This window comes from Apteryx rowi, unplaced genomic scaffold (genome assembly GCF_003343035.1).
Source record: "Apteryx rowi isolate R43461 unplaced genomic scaffold, aptRow1 scaffold_114, whole genome shotgun sequence".
NCBI lineage: Eukaryota > Metazoa > Chordata > Aves > Apterygiformes > Apterygidae > Apteryx > Apteryx rowi.
This window is the reverse complement of record NW_020447353.1, coordinates 861,409-886,096: the sequence shown is the minus strand read 5'-3', so window position 1 is coordinate 886,096 and position 24,688 is coordinate 861,409. Positions and strand designations below refer to the sequence as shown.

The 24,688-nt window shown below is 42.1% G+C and overlaps 1 protein-coding gene across 1 annotated transcript; it reads right to left on the bottom strand.

Moving 5' to 3' along the window:
• Positions 1-3,906: 3,906 nt before the first annotated feature.
• On the bottom strand, positions 3,907-24,677 carry TRIB2 (tribbles pseudokinase 2). The gene is made up of 3 exons (XM_026079190.1): positions 24,225-24,677; positions 19,847-20,139; positions 3,907-6,271 (listed from the first exon to the last, which is right to left on the bottom strand). The coding sequence occupies exons 1-3, from the start codon at positions 24,492-24,494 to the stop codon at positions 5,803-5,805; spliced, it is 1,032 nt and encodes a 343-aa protein (XP_025934975.1). The 5' UTR covers positions 24,495-24,677; the 3' UTR covers positions 3,907-5,802.
• Positions 24,678-24,688: the final 11 nt, after the last annotated feature.

The following is a 24,688-nucleotide window of genomic DNA, read 5'->3' as shown; positions in this document are numbered from 1 at the left end:
AAATTGTAGCTTGATGCTATAATAGGAATGATCCATAAAGCCCACTATTTGTAGGTGTCGTCTTAGTGCAGATATTTATTGTTACAGGCAGAAGTGACTTTTTGAGGGTATGTAAAGGCACAATGATATCTTGTCAGGAAAGGAGAAACTAGACACCTGACTTTTCTGTTGCTGTCTTCCACATCTCGGGTAAATGCCTGCACACAGGGAGAACTAAGAAACTGTAACTCCGACCCCTTTAGCAGCACACACTACTGCTTGGTTACTCTGGACAATGTACTGAGACTGTAGCACCACACTGCTACCAGTCCGCTGGCTGCCTCCCTCCTGGGTTCCTTGCTGTCCTATTATACACACTTAAATAAACAAGCTAATAAACATACACACTTAAATAAACAATTCTTAAAATAACAATTATTTGCACTGTTATGTCATGATGTACCTTTCCAGCTTGTCACTTCAGTTGGATTTGTGGAGACCAGAAGGTCAGGTGTGGACTTCCCTGCAAGGAGGGGCTGCCCAGCATCCAAATCAGGCGAAGTGTATGCCTTAACACTGATGTTTGGAGATTAACATGGGAAAAAGTCAAGCCCAATGGGAGCTGCACAGATTCTTACAAGACTCTTATTAAGCACACAGTGTTTTAGTCTTTCTAGGACCAACCACCCTGTCAGAGGACAAATGAGAAGCATGGGCAAATACACTGTTTCCTTCTTTGTGTGCTGGCTTTGCAGTATGCATTTTGCTAACCTAATCAGATGAAGATAAACACCTTGCAATATACTGTATAACTGACGTCAGCTGTATTTGTGTGCTTGGAATGATGTCAGCACCAGATTTGCAACTACACTTTAATCTCCTGAGCAGAAATAAATGCAGCAACTAACCTATTTCTTTCCACAAGCTGCCACACCAAGATTATTTTATTTTTTTCCCTGCAGACTATGGATGTTGTGCTAAGGAGGCAGGAGAGCCAGAACAATGATGTGATCTACTCCTGTACTAAGGCTGGGCTGAGCCACTTCTTTTACTAAGGAGTTTAAATCGAACAATAACTAGAATAAATGACATCTCTCAGCACACAGGTCAGGCTTATTTAAGCCCTTAAGAAATTACTTCCAGGCTCATTTACATCCACACAAATAATATCAAATGAATTTCTAAGGATTTACACCACTATCACTCTAAATACAATTATTTTCCTCACATTTACATACACTAACCAATATACTTAAAAGTTTCACAAGCCAAATATGGCCTAGAGTCCCACAGTCTTATAGAAACAACTGGGGAAAAATATTATCTCATTTCAGGAGGGTCAAAATTTCAAGCAAATAGGCTAAATTGGCTTAAATCAGAAGTCAGAAAAAGCAGAAACGGAGACATGGAAACTGGTACTGAGAATGTAACTAACAAGGGCTATGGGAAAGGCAAAAGTCAAAGTCAAAATTAACCCCTTTTAAGCTTCTTTTTTTTTTTTTTTTAATAAACTCTCCTCAGTCATTCTTCATGTTCCAGTGCAATTATGCCATATTACAGGTCATTTATACCCTGCTTTACCTACACTTTGATTTCAATTTGTCTCATCATATTACCAATTTTCAACATTTGCTTCTAGTGAAAGAATAGAAAAGCTACAAGTTAGTTAAGTTGTTAGCTGTACTGTCACTTATTAAATTAGCAAGCTTTTCATAGAAACCTTAGAGAAAACTAAAAGAATAAAGAACTGATCATTACTAATTCTTTTGGTATTCATTATGCTATTAGTCACAGCGCTCACTCATACATTTCCAAGTTTCAACATAATCATTTCAGGATGAGGAGTATTACTTTTTCCCCCTTCCCAATAATTTTTCATTGGCATTGCATTTCATACCCTTCCTTTCTGCCTGCCAGGAAAGAGTGGTTTGGTGTTTTGAGGGGGGTTGGGTTCTTTTTTTTTTTTTTTTTTTTAAGAAGCACAGGTTTTACTAAGGTTTTTTTTCTTCTCTAAGAGAATGTAGTTTTAATTGACTTATTTCCATAAAACATTCACACCTCAGTAAGGGATCGGGTTATATGACATCATGGTACCAAAGGAATAATTGTTACTTGTTTGTACACTCCTGAAGAAGAGCCTGTAGCTCGAAATCGCAAGTAGTACTGCATTGAAAAAAAGTAAATGTCATTGTAAATAATGAAATACTGTGGACATTTTTTTTGGGAGGGGTGGAGGAGAGAGGGAGGGTTGGGGGGGACAGTTTCGCACTCCAGAAGCCTGTCATAGGGTCATGTTGTGCCAAGTGGTTTCATTTATGGACACAGCTTTTCATCTTCATTCATTAGGAGAACGTCAGTCCATTCAACAAAACCGGGAGCCAGCTGAACCCAGATGACCGCCTCCGCTCGGCAGGATCCTAAATCTGACTGCAGTTGCTACCAAAAAAGAGGGCCGAGCAGTGTTTAGAAAGCTGCTGAGGGGTTTCCACAGCATGTGGTCCCCTACAAGTACTTCACTAACAGCGCCCATAAAGCAGTAATTAGAAAGAGCCAGAAATGAGCTGCTTGAATCACACATTCCCCCTTCTCAGGCTTCACTTTAGGAACCAGGAAGCTCGGAAAACCCCTTCAGCATTTTATAAAGCAGCTCACTTCAGCTGCCAAAGGATTCCTCCAAAGTCACACCAAGGAAGCTTTTGCCTTGAATATAAAATTCACTGCAAACGAGCAATCATTAGTCAGCCACATTTTTCATATAATTACTGGCAGTGAAAAAGCAAGTATGCAGGTTGCTGTAAAATAAGGTCTAACTGCTTCCACCCAAACAGAACAGAAGCCGTTCACATAAGTTTTAGTGGGGGAGAGGGAAATCCTCTCGGCGCTCCTCCCTCCCCTTCTCTCTATGACTGATTACAATCTGCTTTTTTCTATAAAGCACATTTATTGTGGGAGTTTGATTTGAAAGAGTTTCAAGTAATTTAAACTTTGGCTGCAGGCACACAGATCATTTAAAAACTAATCTTGAAGTGTTTCTACATATTAATGACAATTTTGGTTGGTCTTATAAGTAAGAATTTTAGTTTTCAATCTACCAACAAAAATATTCAACACATGCCAAGAATTAACCTAGGAAAAAAACATGTAGTACAATATTAGCCAGCCTGACAGTAAACCCAGTGCTAGCATTTTTGGTGCAACATTTGGTTATTTTGAAGCGGAGGGGTTGGGGGCTTTTGTTTGTTTAGGGGTGATCATTGGCTGCTATGGCTTTTTTGTGCCACAGAACTGACAAAAGTAGATTGCATCCTGGTTCATACTAAAGTCCCATTCAAATGGTCTTTTTTAACTGGACCAAGGTTAATCTATCTTGACTCATGATGACAGAGCACCTTATTATTCCACACTCTCTTCTAGGTGATCTCACTTGGTGGCTCTATTAATTATTATTCAAGATGAATGACAGTAGCAGACTCCAGCCTTAAACAAGACAGTAAATTAGGAGGTGCTATTTCAGATCCATCTTTTCTGGAGTGGAGGGATTAAATGCAAGATTCACATTTCTCTAGGACTTTGAAAAATGGAAGTACTAGCTTGCTCTGCTTTTGTATCACTTTCCATCAACAGAAGAGCCTGCCATCAACAGAAAGATAGTTCCCACTGCATTTGAATATACTCCATTAAAAAGGAAAATAGGCTTGACAAGTAGCAGTGACACATCAAAAGAAAATAAAACAAAAGCCAGTTTCATTTGTAGAAGATTGTAAAATTTTAGATGAAAAGGCTCACAGCATGACCTTGTAAATGCAAGTCCTAAGCTTTCTTAGCTCACAGGTCTGGCTTGTGAGCAGTACAGAAGATGAATGTTCCTCAAGGAGAAAACTCCTACAGCACCTCAGACCTTCAAAAGAACATTGTTCACAATTGAAATTTAGTTAAATATGCACAATTTTATTTATTGAAGAGATTAGGACAAAAACATTAAACCAAATACATGACAAAGCACCAGAGGCAGTAAAACCCCACCATGCACATCACCAATCTTTCCTCCTATAAGGTACTTAATCCAAAAAAAAAAAAAAAAAAAAAAAAAAGTCCTTCTTGACACAGCACCATCTTCAGAGTGTAAAAACATTACTCCTTTATATTCTTAGTTACCAAAATAGAACCAAGGCAGGTCAGCTGCAGCTAGCTTTGTCTCTTGATAAAGAACTGTGAAACATCCTCTTGAGAGTGGGACCATAACTTTCCTGCAGGGCAGGTAAATAGCATCCATACGTCAAATGCCAAGTAGCTGTACGCACATGCCACATACTATAATTAAGCACAAATTCAAGTAACATTTACATACTACAGAGTCCACGTGTACCTACCCAAAAAACATGACCACTTCACAAAACGTATACAGGCAGTAATATCAGAACAACTGAGGTACTGGAAACACAAATATTTATGCCAAGAGATTTCAATATCATACAGCAATATAAAAGCAGTAATAAAAACATTTGCCAGTCTAAATCAAATAAAGCTATCTAGAAAAAAAAGCTAAATAAAAAGTTATTTAGGGACAGAAATACCTGAACAGAAAAGAAGTGTGTTAACTACAGCATGTAACATGTCATCCCAAGTCAACCCGTAATTGAAGTACTGGCTTAATACATCACTACTGTGACATTTTCTTCAATAAATAGAATAAGTCTTGACAATACAAAAGGTGCATATTACTGTGTATGTTTCAAGAGGAATATCTGTAATATAAATGTTCAGCTTATTAATACCCTCTTATTTCTTATTCTGGACATAAACAAAAATCAAACCCAAACAATTCTTTTCCCAAGTTGAGAGGAATTCAAAGAAAAAAAAAAAACAAACACTCTTCTTCAATAATAAAGAGCCCTCTATTTACACGTGGGCAAGTCAGTTAAAGAAGAGATCGGTTCTCAGATAAAGACATGGTTAAGGGCCTTCTGCCCTCTCTAGTCATATACGTGCAGCACGGCAGATATGGAAGCCAGTATCTCATATCTTTAAAAAAAAAAATTATATAATTTTCTTCTTTTTTCTATTATAGCAGTAATGCATCTGGAAGTTCGAGTTATAATAGCTTCCTGCAACAAACCATTTGACACAAAACAGAACAGCTTGTTAAATGACAGTTACTTCCCCTTAAGGGAACAAAGCATTAAAATGTCATTTCCTGACAAGAATATTAAGTAGTTTATTTAGAAGAAATGAGTTGAAAATAGCTATCAAGAGACATGAACTGAAATTTTGTTTGTTTTTAGCACCCACTTTTCATGTCCGTCTTTGTGCACCTAATTTTTTTCTTAAATTAATCCCATCAATTATTAGACATCCGATTAAAAAAAATGTTAGCCAATTGTACTTTCCCTGAATAATGGCTGAAGTTAAATATCTAACAGTGCGATGCCAAGATGTGAGTTGAGGCAAAAAAGTGTCTATTTGTTGTGAATTACAACTATTTTTAATGGAACAGAAACAGGAGTGATACAGCTGCACCAGAACTGGCATGTGCAGTCTCCTTGGCTCCAAAAAGGTGAGAAGCTACAATTGCTCCATGCTGCCTTTTTTCCTCCAAATCAATCTAACCTGATAGCAAGCTCCCCCCCACCCCACCCCCAATCTGTCCCCATGCTACATTTGTTATATTAGCTCCTTGTGGAGATTCCTTCTCAATCCAAGGATCTCCAAGTGTCTTTTGCTACCAAGCTAGGCTGATGCAGGATGTGATTTAACACGGTCAGGAAGGGCTCCTTCATGTGTCCATCTCCAGGTCGTGTACCTTCTGAACACCAGTCTTTGTGCTCAGTTAAAGAATGGGTCCAAGTCTTCTTCCATGTTGACATCAGGCACGAGCTGATCTGATACTTCCTTAGCACCATATCCTGAATTCGATACATTAAAATCTGTAGAAAACCATGGATGGTCCAGAATTTCCTGTGAAGTCAGCCTTTCCGATGGCTCCCGACGCAGTATGCTACGTATGAGGCATTTTGCCTTGGGGGATAGAGTTTCTGGAATGTTAAATTGCCCACGACGGATCTTGCTGAAGAGGGAACTAGGCTCAATGTCATGGAAAGGATAGCGTCCAACTAGCATGGTATAAAGCATGACACCTAGACTCCATACGTCCGCTGCTTTGCCAGAGTAGCTGCCATTTGTGTTCAAGATCTCTGGACTCACATAGGCTGGGCATCCATGCTTATCAGAAAGAGAGTCATCATTTCCTCTTAAAATATAAGCATCTTCTAGGCTTTCCAATTTCACTCTAGTCCTGTGGGCAATAGAAAATACAAAGAAACGGGGTAAGCGAACATTAGAACACAAATTCCAGGCCACTACAGTTACATGATCATCATAATAAAATCCTACGAAATTCAACAACTGTAGAAGTACCTCAGTTTAAATTCTCACTCATGGCACTTAAGCTATAAATAACTGACATTGCCAGTTAGAGAAATTAAGATGGACATGTAGGGAATAAGCATGGGTATTGCCATGCACACAACTACCAGATTTCAATTACAGTTATGTTCAGTAAGCTCACTAGTAAGGTCTTAAAAGAAAATAAGAGTAATTGCCATATTCATTGGTGCTGCAAAAAAAAAAAAAACCTGCAAATTTCAGTTCATTTCTCTTTCAATTTTCAACCAATTCTAGAATTCTAATTTGGACAATATATACAACAGATTTGTTGGGGGTTTTTTTGTTTTTTTTTGGGGGGTGGGGGAAGGGGTATTTTGGAGGGGGGCTAGGTACTGTTTAACACTTTCTTCAGCATCCACCCCTACAACTTGGGAACTTTAGACTTCAGAATAATTGTGGCACTGATCCTTCCCCTTTCAATATCAGGATTTCATATTGTGTGGGTTATGGCAGCATTTTGCCTGCAGAGGGTAAATAACCATTCTACTGGGAGTCTGTACAGGCTCTCCTGAACAGTAAAAGAATCTAAACAGTTCTTTATTGCCAATGTAGTTTTCAAATGGAGAATTTTCATGTGTTTGGTAAAGTTCATGTGGACATGACTTCCAAAAGAAGATACAAACCTCAAGATTATTCTGTTGGCTGCCCTTTTATGTACGTGTTTAGAACTCATGCCCAAATCCAAGTCTTGCCCTAACTAGAAGAGGCTATTTTGACAACTTCACACTGGTGAACGTTTATTTGCACCTGTAATTCCACCAAGTTCAACAGGAATAAAATTGTCACTCTGATCCTATATGAACCCTCTGACCAGCCAACTTGTTTCTTTATCCCCATACATTCAGGAAGAGCAAGTTTAACAGACCTCCCTAAACAGACTTTTGGGCAAAGGGATATCAGGTGAGCCAAACTGCAAGATTAAAGACAAGTTTATCTACCCAGAGGAATCAGAATAACTCTGCATTGGAACGAATGGAGAGGCTAGCAAAGGGCTTGCAGTGTGCTGACAGAAATGCCTTATCTAGACTGCAAACTTTTTGCCTGCAAAGTGCCGTGAACTTATTGCACTGAAGTAAATGCCTCTGCAACAGAATTTCTTCCCTTATATATAGCAGGCAGGAGAGGAAAAAAAAAAAAAAAAAACAAAGACACCAAAGTTCCTTGTCATAGAACTGTATTAACATAACCTTTCTTTCCTTTTAAGTCTGATTGCAATCACCTGTAACTAGTATTTAAAAATCTGTCCCTTCTAAAGGCATCCAAAAGGATTACCAATTACCCCTTAGGCTATGTGCCAGAATGGCTGGCTTTAAGAGCAGAATTAGTACAGTGCAACAGAATTTGTCCAGTGCATTTGGATGGAAGAGCGACCTATCAGCAGCACACTTTCCTTTCAAGGCAAACTTTGGGCATTACTGTCCTAGCCCCACCGCCTCATTGGACTACATGGTCACTCTTAGCCCCATGTCATGGCCATATTCTGATACTGCAGACTTTCACAGACAGGGACTGAATTTCAACCCAGAAAGCAGAACTCATGGCTCTCAACTAAAGCACATCATGAAACAGGCATTAAAACAGACAAGGAGAGCCCTGTTTCTTAAATGTTTACTGAAGACAACATTGCTTGGGCTTGAGTTGCAAAAGACAGCTGGACCAGCTTTGGCTTCAGACTTGCTTCCAGGGCAGCTCAGTGCTATCTTCTTTGAACCAACAGAAGAGCATTTTACTCCGTGGAATACTCCAGAGGCAACTGTGCCATAAACTCTCCTAATGACACTTGGACCTTTTCAGCAGCTAGAGACGTTTACTAGCAGAGGTGAAAGCCCCTTTGGCAACATGCCTCGAATCAGGAAGTCATAAATGCAGAATTCGGAATACCTGGCTCCCAAGTACCGTGTGTCCAGGCAGCTCGTTCTCTCATTAAATAGGCCAGTGTTTTCTCCTCCCGTGTGGATGCTGATGGGGTTTGCACAACACACCTGCTTCCTGATTAATTACCCATTGCCAGCTTAACGGCACTTCTCCTGGCAATGGGCAACCACTCGTTAGCACTCAAGCAATACTTTACAGCAGCAATACCTCACACAGGAAGCCAGCTGCAGGGAGAAACTAGCTGCAATTACAAAGATCACAGCAATTTCCGCCTGTCCGCAGCTCGCAGTCCGAATTGAGAGACAGACCAGGGAGAGCCCTTTCGCGATGCTCAGCTTAGCAAGCTTCTTGTACCTGCACAGCACCGAGAGCAGCAAGGAGAAGCGCTCACCGAGGAGTCACCGAGGAGGGCTGAGAACAGCGAGGAGGAAATGAAAGGGAAGGCAGAGACATGAGCTGCGGTTCCATTTGCATCGCCCACCTCAGTTTTTCCACAGAGAAGCATGTGTAGCAATAAACCGGTGAGGCCAGCTACTCAGACTCGCCTGAAGTCACTAAACTGCCAGACATGAAGGCATCGACTCCCTCAGGCTAGCTAGCAGAAGTGGAACACACACACCGGGAATGGGGAAGAGTATGCTATTTATAAACAACTTACAGGAGGGAATTCACCCCCGCACACGCTCTCTTACCATCGGCGTGTCAACAGCACAGGGAAACGCTGGTTACGCTCCTACCCCCCCCCCTTTTTTTTAACGTTTCCAAGAGCTGCCGCAGAATTTAAAGAGAGAAACAGTTCACCGAGAAGCTTTTATATTACAGAAAATTATTTGAATGCCGCTCCTTCATCAGCTGCGGCCAAATGAAGCAACCAGGTTTTCCATCCTGCTGAGTTGACAGGGCTTGAGGAAACAAAAGGTCCCAAACGAAACAAAAGACACAACCTTCAGCCCCCAAACCCTCAGCCCCCAGCACCTTTTTGTAGGAGGTGAGAGCAAGGAAAGGCCTCTCCTGGGGCAGGGTCCTGCCCCCGTGCAGGTGTGGTTGCTGGACCTGCCGCCCAAAGCAGATGCATTTCCCCTCTCTCCAGCGCCCACCTGCCAGGCACGCAGCACGCATGCTACGGCCTTTTCCTCACGCTTACCACCGCTAACAACTCAGGCATCTGACTTGGTTTTCTAACATCGGGCTGCTCTGCGGCAACGCAGGTTTTCGGCGATGAGCAGGAGCGAGGAGAGCGGCCCTGTCATACGGCCGCTCGCCCGCTTCGGCGGAGCCGACGCGCAGAAGCAGCGAACGAAGGCCCCACTCGGACTTCCCCGCTGTCCTCTCCGCGACCAAGCRCCGGCGCGTGGGGGAGACTCGTTCTAGTCTACCTTCTCCTAAGTGACAGATGGCTTTAAATACCTCCGTTTTACATACAGGCTACAATCCGCCCCTTGAACACTGTTTTCAGTGTAATATGCCACTGTAAACTGTACATCTCTGCCTTTATTTTATTTATTTATTTTACGCTGTTTTTCAGGCAATCCGAAAGGAGCAGCCTGGCTCAGGAGCTGCTATTTCCCTGTGTGCAGCTCCTCATCTCTGCAAGAAACAGCTATCCCTGGCTTCCAGCTCCGGCTGGCCTTCCTTTCCTCCACATTTCAAGCATTGCTTAAAAGAGCTCTGTTTTCAGTACGTCTGGGGAGAACTTTGGGTTTTTGGTTGTTTGTTTGTTTTTGGTGGGGGGGGGGCAGGAAAGAGGGAGGCCTAAACACACACACACACACACACACACACACACCCTGGAAGAAAAGCAATCTCTACACCCTCTCCCTTGCAAGGAAGCATTGAAGTTTAATTGTCAAGGGGGTCAAGGGGGGGGGGGAGCCACCCAAAACCAACAACAACAAACAGACCTTCGAAATTTCAAGCAACCTCTGAAAATACAGAACCTCTGCAGCAAAGGGTGGGAAGTGCATCCAGTTGCAGAGTAAACAGACAACCCTAAACTCGGCACTTGGCAGGCAAGGGACAGACTCAAAATCAAACACTGAAACGCGAAATCACAATCAGCTTTGAAATGCTTCCCATCACAAAGCAGAAAAAAGACAAACAAAAATCTTTTTTTTTTTTAAGTCACATTTCTAAAAACCTCTGATTCTCTACATAAATGAACTCCCATCAGTCAACTGAAGGACCTCCACAAGAGAAAAAAGTTTTCCAAAAGCATCAGCATTTCAGTTCTACCATTCAAATGGTTGCAACAAAATTAATCCCTAAAGTTCAAATGTAAGCTGCTGCCAAAGCCGGATGAGAATCACTTTGTACACATACTGCAGCGCAACAAAGACTTTTGTCAAGGCTTACGTAATTACAGTACATAATTTCAAGTTTTAATGCAGACACTGAATAAGCACTTGGAAAAAGAGCATTATGCATCTATCAGATCATTGATAAAACACTGCATTAGTCTAATGCACAAAAAAAAAAAAATACAACCCTGAATCATGGCTATTTAAAAAGGGGAAGCTATTCTGCCTATGAATGCTTTCCCATTACTGGTGAATGAAACCACAGAAGTGCAATCAGAGGGCAGCAGCAGCACTCAGACGGGAAATGCGTCTTTGTCCCCATAGAAACCGTCAGGGAAACCCATGAAAAACAATACGACTCTGAATTTCTTATCAATATGCCATTCATTACTTGACTGCATTCAGACTTTGCTCTTCAGTAATGTAACAAAACCTAATCAATTAAATGTCTTCTGGAAGATTCTTCAGTGCAATCTCCTGAGTTAGCAGCACCCGTTTCTGGCAGACAGCTTTCTTGCACATCCTACACTTTTTTCGGAGTGATTCACTTTATTCCTCCCTGCTGGGCTTCGGGGTTACTGGCAAATTACTGCACTGCCTTTTACCACAGAAGGCAGGGCCCCAGGAACCCTGCCTTCACACTCCAGCTCCACTCTTATTCTCCAAAAGCAAACACAGTTTCCATACCTGAATCAGTGGAATTACTCAGAGGGCACTAAACTCACTCCTACCATGAGGCAGGGAAAGGGGGGGGGGGGAAGAAAAGAAAAACTGGAACATTTAAAGCAGAAATACTGACTGAAGCTCTCAGTGTTTCAGAAGAAAACATCTCCACTGCTCTGAATAAACAGTCAGTAGTAAAGGAGCCCAAGCTTGAAATAAAGCAGTTGCTTCGTGTCTGTCCCCAAAGCTATCTGTACAAAAAATAACACCTGAACTACAGCTGAGCTGCTGTTACTGTTTTAGGAACACTTTAACTGCAGACTGGACTAGAGATCCAGCATCCTCCCTCCGGCAGGGGCCACATCAGCTGCTCCAGGAGAAGATGAAAGGAGCCATCCTGCACCAGGCACGACAGGTACACTATTCACTTGCTGCTCAGGCGGTGTCCAAACAGGATGATCCGGATTTACAGATTTTATATTGCAGCCCCATATCTCCAGAGACCAGAAAATAACTTTCATTGTCATCCAAATTGCCATTTTATTGACATGACTGCAGACAAATATAAAATGGCAGCTTCTAAAGGGAAGAGGTGCCTCACAGCATTCCCCTCTAAGTTAGACCACACATAAATATGAAGGCACCCAAGCAGTGTTATCTCATATTTCAGCATTGTACTGACTGAGGACATGATAAGCCTTTCCCTAGGTGGAGGAACTCAAGCCATCAGCAAGAACTGTTACTACCCAAGAGATCAGGGATTGCTCCTGTGCGGCTAATAACTTACAGGTCATTTAATCAAGGTCAGTAACTAGCACCCCTCATAACGGCGAGACAAGCATGAATGCAATTACGCCATCAGACCGACAAGGAAGGGAAAAACAAAAACAAAAGGGAAGCTCAACACCGGAGACAATCCTCTTTTGCTCATCGATTATTTTACCTTTGGGAATCTCTCCTCAATAATGCAGAAGTATGCTGCCTTCACGGAGACAGTGAAATGGGGAAGTCTGCTAACGAAATCCTGCACAGATGATTTGTTGCTTGGTGCAAAGGTTCATCCTGAACTCAGAACTCCCCTATCTCCTCCAGGGGCAGGGAGGCACGGGAAGATCAGAGAGGAAATGTTGTGCCATCAATTTAAATCCTGCTCCTTTCACTGTAAGATCCCTTCCAATGCGTAACAGCACACAGCCTGGGAGTTCACCGCACAACAGCCTACGCAACTTCAGAGAAAAACCTGCACAAAGGCTGCCAGACAAACAGCCTCTTGCATAATAAAACAGGCTCAAGGATATGTTTCAAAAGGCGACTGGGACTTTCAGGCAGCAAAGGTTCACAGGATGAACCTTGCTCCTAAGGGAAGATTCCCTCACTGTTACTTCCGTGGAATGAGGAAGCCTGTAAAAATTATATATCCCCACCCTTCCTCAGAAGGGATCCTGCCAGCACCCTAATGCCTTCCCCTGCGCCCTCCTCCTGGCATGACCCAGGAGCCTAGGGCCTTTAACTTGCTTTGAGTTGGCACTTTTCTATGGACTTCCACTAAAAAACGCACCAAGAAAAAAAATACACTTCATACACCCCAGGTAGGGCTGGGACCCCAAAGACCTCAGCCTTACAACATTTGAGCAGGATTGCCGGGAACAGCCCATCCTGCATGCCACGTACTTAATTTCCTCCATGCCTTCATTGCTTAACGACACAGCATGTTCCAAAAAATGGGTGTGCGCGTGGTGTGGGGGGAGGGCGAGGACTATCAAATCCAGCAAAGACCTTTTCACTGAGGGTCTCGGTTACAATACTGTGAGAAGCCCATTATTTGATAAGCATCAGGCTCACAGACGCTACTTCACCTCACTTTTATCTTTCTAGATCACATTAAAAGTCACAGTTTTAAAAGGCTCTACTATCAGCCTGTGTTCACCATGCTCTCTAGATCTTTTCATATGATGCATGGTAAAGCTCCACAGGGAAAGGAGGCTAAAATTTGATTTTGTTAACATAACTGCATACAGCAGGAAAAAAAAATCCCAAAGCCCTACATTTTCCGAGTCTGGTGCTGGGTTACAACTACCAAGCAAGCAGCCTGCGGTTGGTGCTCAGCACCTCTAAGATAAAAGGAGGCCCCTTATTTCACAACCCAATTTAGAAACCTTTGGCTTAGATGCCTATAACTTGTCTCCAAGCAATAAACATCTACTAAAAAGCAGGTGCTTAAGACTAAGTATGCCCCAGGTTGGCTCCTGTTTACAGACTCTCCTTCTTTCCTTTCCCTCCCAAGCCTGAAGTAATCTCACAGTGTGATAATGAGGACAATTAAAAGAAAAGGCAGCAGAGAGAGAAGTTCACCATGACTATTTGTTGCAGCTGCTACTCATGCTAGCTGGGTTTGCTTCCCCCCCCCTCCTGGTTCCCCAGCTCAGAATTAAGTAGACTTTCTCAGTCTCAGCTCAAAAATAAACATGGAATATTTTTGCACCAACTCTACAGAGGACATTTTTAAGTCTTCAAAAAGACCAACTGTTGAACTCCTAGTGCAAGATGTCTTGCGAGACATCTACTTCCAGGGGTTGCAGAGTACCCACCTTCTCAGGGATCAAATCTGTGATGGGCATCTCATGACAGGCATCTGAACATGCCAATCACACCTGCCCAACACATAACGTACAGCATTCAGAGGCACCTTTCCAAAAGTCATACAAGAGTCCAGAAAGCGAGCATGCAGTCCACAGGGAGAGAAAAATGGGACAACCACCACAAAAAGAGCCTGCCAGAAAGCTGGCGACTGTAAGAACGTGACCGGCTCCAATTCAAACAAAGTGCTGAGCAGTCGTCAGAAATGCAGCATTCATTTGGGCGTTTGCCTACACAAACCACCTCTGCACGCTGCAAGGGAGCCCAGTGGGCGAGTGCCCGGCCCAGGGAGGCCAGCAGGACACTGCCTACAGAGATGATCTGCAGCGACAGCAGCTCAGTGTAAAGCCTCAAACTATGAGCCAAATGCCAAAAGACAGCAGGGTCCAAGGGCAGAACCTGCTGGAAACTCCAGACACCCTCAAACGGCTCTTCCCACTCATGGTGTTCCTGAAAGACCTAGACCTGACTTCAGGTCTGTTTGGAGCTCCTGGGGCCAGCTCACCACCTGCCAACCTCTTTCATGACCTTAGGCACAGCACTTAACCTCCATGACTACATATGCCCTCGGGAGGGGATTTAAGCACTTCACAGGGATGGCGTGATGCTCAACATCTGCAGCTAGCCTCCCAGGCTCCACTGGGAAGGGGACTGCATCCATAACAAACAGAATGCATTACTCCCTGGAACGCTGCGATCAAAAAGCAGGCTTAGAAACCAAATCACATGAAGGCAAAAGGGAGCCTGAGCCTTTCTGCAGAAAACAGTTGTGTAACTGTTTCATCTTCTATCTGATGTCTGACATCAGAGGTTTGCTGCCTGGAAAGAAACTCCCCTTCCTCCCCATACTCTAGTAAAATACAAAATAATAATAATTTCTGGATTTAAGTCTAATCTATGCTTAGACTGTCCACTATTAAAGTGATGCTATTTGATGCTGTGGCATCTTTCCTCTCCATTCAGGGTCACGGGGAATGACAAATCAAATGACTGGCTTTGTTCATCTTTTTGTATTTTAAGAGTAGTCCTGTTTTATTTAACTTCCTTTCACTTTTAGGACTCTCCTTCTAGGATTTGGGGAATAGGGAAAGCATTAACTTATCTGCCTGTTCTCTACTGAATCTAAAGTAAAGCAGCAAGTTCTAACACCATGGGAAAAGTCAGCTGACTGTTACACAATTTGACAAATGCACAGGGGAGAAAACCTACTACTAACTAAACGAAGAGAAAATGTCCACTTGGAAACAGGTCGGTATATGTGTTCTGTATTTTTTGTGGGATCAGGTTTGTATCACCAGGATTCTAAACAACATAACTAGGTCATTTTAAAGCATCATCCACTCAAAGCTGAGAAATTCTAGAGGAAGAAAAGAAAAGAAAGAAAAAAAAACATTCAAAGAGCATCAAATAAATATGTCAGGCTAACACAGGTTTTCTAAATTAGTGGATTGCACTGGCTGTACTCCMCTGGCGCAGAGCAAAAAGTGTCAAATTATATTTATTTTTATTGACTCCCACCTGCCTACTATTTCTCATATTTACTCAAAGAATAAGGGAGAATTACAATATCTAAGATACCAAAATTATTTTAATTTTCCCTTCAACAAGTATGATGAATTTACAAGGTCTTTAAGCTTCGAATACTAYGACAGCTAATATTTTAATATAATTAAAGGCTTAAAAATGCACTAAAGAAATTAATAATTCCCTGACAGCAGAAATGTGCTTGTATTAAAGAAAACCACTGGAACAAGCAACACAGAAATGCTTGATTTAATTCTGAGATCTTGGAGGTGGCTCTTTCTCAGAGCATCTGCTATATATCAGACTGATGAACTGCTTTATTAGTAACACTGTGCAGTGCTATTTTTAGCACAACCCAAAAAGCCCTGCCCATTCTGCAACATCATTATAGGACACCAGCTAGGAGAAGGGCACAGTTGCTCTGCCCAAGGGCCTATTATGAGGACATACTGTACAAGGAAAACTGTAAATACCATATGACAAGAACACAGTAAAAACAACCAAAACCAAGAGCCCCACAACCATGAACAACAACACTGACCTGGCTCAATATCCAGGCCAAAAAAAGTGACATGCACTGGTACAGAAAACATGCAAAAGCTAGTGTTTTAACCTAGCCATCTCCAATGTTTTGGATTCCATTTTATTTAGAAGTTTAAGGACCCATCCTTTAAATATTCAAGAACCTTACAGGTCCCTTAAAAAGTCTGGTGAGACCCAGCATGGCAATTAAGTGTTGTTTTCCATATTCTCAGTAGTCTGAAAGTCACTGCCCTCATTTACTGGTGGTGCTGCCTGCTAACTCAGTCTCACAAGACATTTCCTGCCATGCTTTAACATCTTAGAAGTTCTGCTTCATCAGGATCAGGTGCAGGTTTAAGAAGCTTAACTTTGAAATTTCACTACTAAAGCACTGGCTATTTCACCTGTGGTTTACAAATGGAAAAAAGCCACAAAACCCCTCACAAACACAGCTATCCAACTTTATATAAAACAAAAGGAAAGGAAAACCATTAAAAACCTAAGGCGCTTGGCAACATCATACATCTATTTCATGTAATGCAGTTTACAGTATCTTCAAAATTTCTGCAGTTCAGGATTAGAGGAAGCTAAAGTACCTTAAAGCACAGATGGATTTTTTTGTTTCCACACTGTGAAATTTTGGATTGGGGGCTCATTTCATTTTAAGCACTCATGTGTTTACATACAGGCAATAGTAAGATATAACACACCACCACAGTTTAGCTTTGATTTTGCATAGCAAGAGAATGTCATTAGTAAGATTAGGACCCCTACAAAGTGCTCAGCACCACCAGTCTCCAACATGATTTTTTTTAATCACCTTCGTACTTCCTGGTTCATTACAGACGAAGGCACTGCAATTTGCCACACCTAAAATAGCATACGTTCTTAGCAGTGACATTAGTAAGAGCAAGAGCACTCATGACACTGCTAGATCAAGATCTTGAATCTCTATAAATTCCAGCTGTAGTTTAGATAACAGGAACAAGGTAAAAAAGAGCTCCCATAGTGTATGTACCTGTCTAAAATTCCAGGAGCCGTGACTTCATAACAGGCTACCAGGATATCATCAGGGTCACAGGAAGGAATATGGACTAAGATACGCTTTAACTGATTTTTGTTTTTTTAAACAAATGGAACTGCTTTCATCTATCTTTTACATTCTCTCTGGCTCCTGCAGTCAGTGGTGCAGCTCTCAGCTAAGGGCAGACAAATTCAAAAAAAAAAAAAAAAAAGTTTTCCATTATGTGCTGCCTGCATGCTAGATTTCCAGTCTTTTCTGCTAGCAAGATAAAACTGGGGTAGTCTTCAAAAAGAGAAAGTTTCAAAGAAGTGTGTACTAAAGGTGAACTGCAAAAAAAAAAAAAAAGACTTGAAGAAGCAGTTAGGAGAACTCCTGGGAAAGAGCTCCACTGAAGAACAGGAGACAAACAGCAGCAGAGTTCACACACATTTCTCAAAACACCATTTTCACCTCTTTTCTTCCTCCGTGGTTCATTACAGGTATCAAAGAGCAATACAGCTTGCAAGATCCGGATCACAGGCGTCGGTGCAGACTGCCAGTTTTGGAAGCGCGGCTGGCTCAGCAGGCGGGCGCCGCCAGCCCGAGCAGCGCAGCAAGCTCGGAGGGGTGTACAGCAATGCACAAACACCTCCATGAACCCGGAAGCACCGGGAAGGGTTTGCAGCATAAACACTGCAGCAGATTGAAAGTGATGACTGATTACTGTCCGATGAGCTGAGCACACGAAAGAGAGACAGTCACTGCTTGGTTCTTCTATTTCCATCTCGCGCTGGTTCAGTTCAAGTGCATCACCATTTACTTATCAGAGAAGTGATTACAATACCTTCCTACTTACAGATCGACATCACCTCCAGAAGCAAACCACATTATGACTATCTTAAAAATAACCAGCGAATCATATTTGACCTTTAAGGTGTAGTATTTTATAATTAGAAGCACTGTTCAAAAGTGAGTAACTGTGTGATTTTGCAGGCTACAGTTAATGTTAAAAACATCCATAAAAGTAAACAGTGCTGCTATGGTACCTACCACTCTTCTTGGGTGGCTAAAGGCTGTTGGTCTTGTGATGCACTCAGCGCTCGGTACACGCCAGGGTGGGAGTTCAAAAGTAGCCGGTGTGGGYCTACGTCTCTGCTCATTACAGTGCTCTAAACTCACGCTGACTTCACTTACAGCAGAAAGTTAGGGTGATCCCTAGTGCTTTTTCAAGTCCTGCCCTTCATATAAAACCACCAAAGTTTACATATATCCCCATGAAAAATGCATTTTGACGTGTAGCAATTAGGACATTATCAGCTACAATAGAAAACAATCTCTCCCTCAGCTATTTTGTACAAGTTTCTTCGTCATCCACACAGAAGGTGCTATTATGGTGTTTAATTATTAAACTCTGAGTAAAAGTTGTGAAAGTTCAGTTTGCATATTTCTGCTTTTCATTTCTCTCTGAATGGAGATTTAACTAGTTTCATTTTTGGCTTTTTTATTTGAAGAGGAGGAAAAGACAGTCATATATATTGGGACTGTGGTAGAAAAATAGGAAATAGCTATTTGCCTGGTAGAGAATTGTGTGAATTGAATTAAGAAGCGAAAAGATTGTCTTTTATTTTACACTTTGAAAGGAGATTGAAAGGAGAAGGTCATTTTGCAAAATTGAACTTTGAACAAAATTTAAACAGACAACATTTCAGACGGGCTAGATGGCTGTCATTTTTATTATAAGGTCAGAAATTTCCCTTTAATGACTGAATTGTGTATTAGTTTTTTGTATTCTCAGGGACGCAAATACAATTCTTGTATTCTCATGGATTTACTGAGCCTCTAGACAACTGATGTACCTCTGCTGTTGCTTATAGCTTCCCCAAAGAGCCCCAAAACAGAATTAAAATGCATCGGTTATTTTTAAATGAAGCTCTCCAGAACATCAATTTCACCCTGTAGCAGTTTAAACAAGGTTTCGGACAATTTATAGAATTGAACTAAAAGGGAAAAAACAGCTCCCCATCCTTCATCAAGCCATGAAGAAGCAAAAAGGCAGGCTATGCCTCCGTTTCAGGTTTTTTCTGAAGGTCATCTTCCAGTTTAATCCCTCTGTGGAAGCCTGACACTACTCTGGCAGTGTTCATTACTCTGGTGCTGTATGTGGAAGTTGCAAGCGAATACATGGTGTAATATAATTAATGACAACTGGTAACCACAAGGACAGAGATGTGAAGTTTCCAGAGCTTCAACAGTACAGTTATGGCTCAGCATCAGGGACAGCACCTCAATAGCTTACATAGAGCATCCAGTGTTACTCCTTTCCCTGTCCTCCCAAAATCATTTACCACCAATGACTGAAAGAGGTGTGCATGTGGGGAGGAAATGGGGAAGAAAAAAAAGGGGGGGGGGGTAGTTCTCCAAGTACCACAACAGCTCTCTGATACTAAAAACAGGCTACCCACACAGCACTGCAGTTTCTAGCCCTATTATGATTACTGCCACATAACACATTTAGAACCAACCTCCAGATCCTTCCAGCTCCCTCCTTCTTTAAACATCAGCTGTATTTATGTTAACAGAGCTCTTACACCAGAAACCTATGCAGAAGTGGTCTCCTCTCCAGGAGGCATAGCCTCATTAGGAATGAGGTGCTCCTCTGAGTGAAGATGCAGAACCCAGGCATTGATGCAAACTGTACTCTATGCTTACTTTATTCCAAAGCCTAAGCCAGAAGATAAAACAGCACATCCATCCCATGATCCAGGTGTAGAAGAGGGTAAGGAAAGTGAAAAAGCCTTGGGTACCACAAACTCACAGGGAGCGGTATGGTGACAGAGAAGGACACAGTGTACTGTAACCCTGAATCTGATACCCCCACTTGTGAAGCAAGGGAGACTCTTACCTTTCTTCATCCTTGAAAATAAACTTTCGCAGCTTGAGATCTCGCAGTACCAGTCCACCATCATGGCAGTGTGCAACAGCAGAAGCTATTTGATAGAAGAGTTTGGCTGCCTCCTCCTCTTTGAGCTTCTTGCAGGTACGAACAAACGAATGCATGTCCCCATAGCTCCTTTCAAAGAACACATACGCTTTTGTCTCCCCAAGAATTATTTCAGTAATTTGGTTGATATTTTTATGTGCAGGCAGACAAAAACATGGTGCTAATAATTCCTGGTAGCAGCCAATATCAAACACCTGCAGGAACAATGACAGTGAAGCCAGGGTTAGCGACATGAGGAACATCCATGCTATGATAAACCTAACTCTGTTAACAGAACCATCTCTAAGCACGCCTTATGCTGTTCCTGAAGCTGTACTGATGCAAACAGGATGTCAAAAGCTCATGGCACTAAAGACAAGACAAAACAGACTATACAACCCCACACAGAAGACATGGATAACCCAGGCAGGGAAGGCTAGTCTTCAAGACTCGTAGCTAACACTTTACTAATTTGCATTTTCAGTAGTACCTAACAGCTGATCAAATTTAGAATGCAATCTGAATTAAGATTAAGAGACCAGTGACACACAGAAGCAGATAACAGTCCTCAGAAGGAAACTTGTTTATCTTCTATTTTAAGGAAATCCAAATAAACTCACAGAGAATATGGCCAGTAGCTTTCTACTGAGAGAAGCGGTCAAATTAAATACACCCTGACCCACAAATCTCTCCCTCTGTTATTAACTCATTGAAACTTTAAGTACTTTCAGGTTTAAAATACACTTTGTCACCATTCATATTTACTTCCTGCATTTCTCTCATCTCTGACAGACAGTAAAGTCGGTTTCACTTTCAAAGTCTGGGTTTACAATGGCTGTTTATGAGCTCAGAGGACAGGCGGGGAAATCTCCCTGCCTGCTGGAGCGCCGGCTAGCTGCCTTCAAAAGGCCAAGACAAAACCACTCCGAACTCTCGGCATTTCAATCGAGTGCTCCATTAAAAGCCAAGTGTCCCTTTAATAGTGAGTATGTTATCACTGATCTTATGAATGAGCTGTAAGAATTAAAAAGGCTGCTGGGAAACCCAAATATAAAAAGTTACTATAATCTAGTGATGACGAATGAATCGGTATTTGAGTCAATTGAGAAATGCCCACATTCGAAGAAGAAAGACTTCATTGAGAATAACAGAAGTCAGTGTGCTGAAAGGGAATATAAGCAAAGTATTGATAGGAGTGATTTTTACTTTAATTATACCTGCTCCAGATGTACTACAAAGCAAGGGATTAGCATTTCCACCAGCATAAAAATTCTATTAATATATAACATACTCTTGTGTGTATTGTTACTTTGGTAAAAAGAATTTAAGGTAGCCATGCCTCACTCTAGGAAACAATTGACATAAAAATGAAGAACTGGTACAGGTCTTAAGCCAAATGGTTTAAACTGCAATTGTGTTTGGTTTGGGGTTTTTTTGGTTTGTTTTTTTGTTTGTTTKTTTTTTTTTACATTTTCTATTCTAGTATTTGTATTATAGTACTGCGTATTTGTATCCTCTCCAAGAAGCAATCTTCCTTGCTTTCTCTGAAGCTTTAAAAAGCTTTCAAAACTGAAAGTGCATGACATGGTTCAATCAAAATTTACCTGAAGCTCCAAAACGTGAGTCATTTAATGCTTCAGAGCACAATCCTAACAAACTCCCTCCCCAGAAAAGGACCCAAACACCAAGAAATTGCGGCATCCGATTTCTCCCTGTCCCTTTCACTTCTTTCACACCTCTTTCCACCCCACCCCCTACCTGTGCTGCTATACTCCAGCACTGGCAAAAACAACCTTAAAGGCAGACTGCCAACCCAATCCAACACATTTTGCAAGGGGTAGATTAGCACGGAGGCATTCTGGTGACATGGTGAACCACAGAAGCGGAGCTGGGGTGGGGAGGGGGTGTTGCTGCAATCCCTAGCGTGCAATTCATTCCAGAGAAAAATTCATTGACATTTGGATCTCAAAACTCATAACTACTGCATTGTAAGTGAATGTTTCTTCGACAAAGCAGCTGCTATAAAATAAAATTTAAGAAGGAACATTCACGTAGCTCAAATCCTCATCCGAAAAAAAACATTTCCAGAATTTTAACTGGATTATCCTGATATAAATTAGTTACATTCTGTGCTTTTCAGACTGTGTTAAGTAAGTAGGTCTGATATGTATCAGCAACTAGGTTTAAAAGGGGGGAGATGGGAAGTACTATCATATTGCTACAGTCTCAAATACCTTTTAAAAAGGGTTTCTTTGTGTCCCAGTGTTTAAGGTCCCTGGCCTCAATTCAGCAAATGTCCAATAAGCTGCAGTTCGATTTAGTTCTTGCTAGGAATTGGAAGTGAGATGTTACCATTGTTTGGATGCCACAGAGCCTTGAAGCAAATAACAGCATCTGTACAGGCAGTGGGTGCAGCCAAATGAATCTTGAGAATCATCAGCATGTGTCTGTTATCCAAACCAATGTTTGTGCAAGCAATCTCTAAGAGCATCTTCAATAAGATACCAGATAGCAGGTCTCTTAGCCGGAAGGCTACTTGACAAATAGTAGTTATGATACCACAGGCATTTTAAAGCGTGCATTAAATTAAGATGAGTTTAGGACTGACAACTGCGTGTTCATGAACTAGCAATTCAAGCTAAGATTGTATTTTTGAAGCTCAGCTAGAAGCAGTGCCTCATGCGTATGGAAAAACTGATATAATTCAAACATCAGGATCAGTTTAAAAACATACAGCTTAAAGGGAGGAAAAAAAATAAAAGTCCACTCTCTGTGAACTGCACTTATGCTGCTCATACTGTTATCAAAACAGTACCCTAATCCTGCAAATCAAAGGAGAAACAAAGAAGAGCCTAGTCCCCAAGTTTCTACTTGCTATGCAAGTTTACCTATAATTTCATGCAGAGCAGCAGCTTTGTGGGATCTGTTTGTTTCATGAAAAGATGCCAATGTCCTAGAGTGCAGCACTGTACTACTGCAACGAGCAGGGCTTTCATTCTAGAAATTCTCATGTTCTGTTTCAGTTTAGTAACAAAGCATTCACTTCAGCATGCAATATCAGTCCTTTGCAAAGTCAGGAGCCCTTTTTTTCCCCCAAATAATCACACAAAGTCCTAGGCTGCCTCAACATCAGGTTTTATAACTCAATCAGAGAGTATATTTAAATCGCCCTCTGAACTCAAATCTTTATAAATAGCAAATGGGAGGAATTAATTTTAACTTCCCCACTACTCGCTAGTCCATAACTTGTTATGAATTAAGTACAGAAGTATGAAATAGTCAGCAATACTATCATTAATCCCCGGAACGTGAATATTTTAATATGTCTACTTTTCAATTTACAGACAGTAAGTTCAACACCAGAAATTTGCCCAAGATAGCTAAATGGCACAATTCCATTTTTTGAGAACAATAAAAGCACTGAAGCATGTGTTGCAAGGTTGCAATCTGCTACGTAGTTATAAAAACTACTACTGGGTACTGCTTCAGTTTGTTGGGATAAGTCTAGCTCGCTACAGACAATGAGAATTGCAATTTAGGAACAAAGGAAAATATTCCCTCAGCCCGAAAAAACATCCCTCGACAGAGGGGCACACGTGTGGGTTTCTTTTTCCCCACAGCTCACCTTTGAATAGTAGGAGCAAATGGGAGGAGGCACTGAAAAGCAGGCAGGCTACAAAGAGTGGGATAGCTATTTTGTCTGCTCTTCTGAAAAACGTAGGTGTGCAGGTTTTAGTCTTGCTCAATTGTACAATGGGGGAGGATGCTGTTTGCAAACAACCTCCACAGTGAGGGAGCTCAGGCTGCTTAATTCTTTGTGCATTTTTTCAAATCACTTTGAAGACAAAGCTGATGGCAGCCTCTCCCTTCTGCATCAACCCCTTCCTTACCCCAACTCACAAAGAACAAGGGGYGCGACAATAAAGGACGCCAGCAGGTCCCAACACCTTAGAAATAGCTGGGGATTCCCTACTCCATTTTGAAAAGTGAGAGTGGGGAAGATGAGGTTTCCTCAGAATCTAAACTCACATTAAGACCCACTTAAAGGACAGTTCTTTCCAGAACAATATCCCTTGGGTGAGAGGCAGAACTGGCTCCAGGCCACCGTTATAACGTGGCCATTGTCTGGAGAGAGGGAAAAGTTACAGGATGCGCCTTTAATTTCTTCCTTGCTGCCTTTTGTTTTTAAACTGTTTAATAATTGAACTACACAGTCCTACTCGGCCCTCCCGTAAGACACAGGAAATCAATAGGCTACAGCACGCTAATACGATTTAATAAGAACGAGGAGACGTTTTACCTTGCAAACCAGCTCCTCGCCACTGTGCAGATGTATGGCTCGGAAAACGTGGTCTCCCTCGAGAGGCTCCAACAATAAGTATTTCCCGATGCAAGAAACGCAATGCGACAAGTTCGGAGTCTCCGGCGGGCTCGGAGAGCCTAGATTCGGGCTAAAACTCTGGCTTGGCTCGATGGACCGTATGGACGAGAGCTCTTCAAAATCCTGGGTTTTATTCCGAGGTCTCCCATATCGTGCTATCGTGATAGGGGTTGACCTTTGTATGTTCATGAGTATGGAGAAGACCAACCGAAACGCCGCGCCAAACCCCTGGGGTCAGAGCAGTCCCCGGCCGTCCAGCTGCGGCTGCCTTTGTGTGGCTGCGGGGGGCGGCGCGGGCGGGAGCGCGGCAGCGGAACGGCGAGCGGCGGCGGCCGCCGGACCAGCCTCAGCGCCGCGTCCTGGGCACAGGGAGAGAAGCTTTC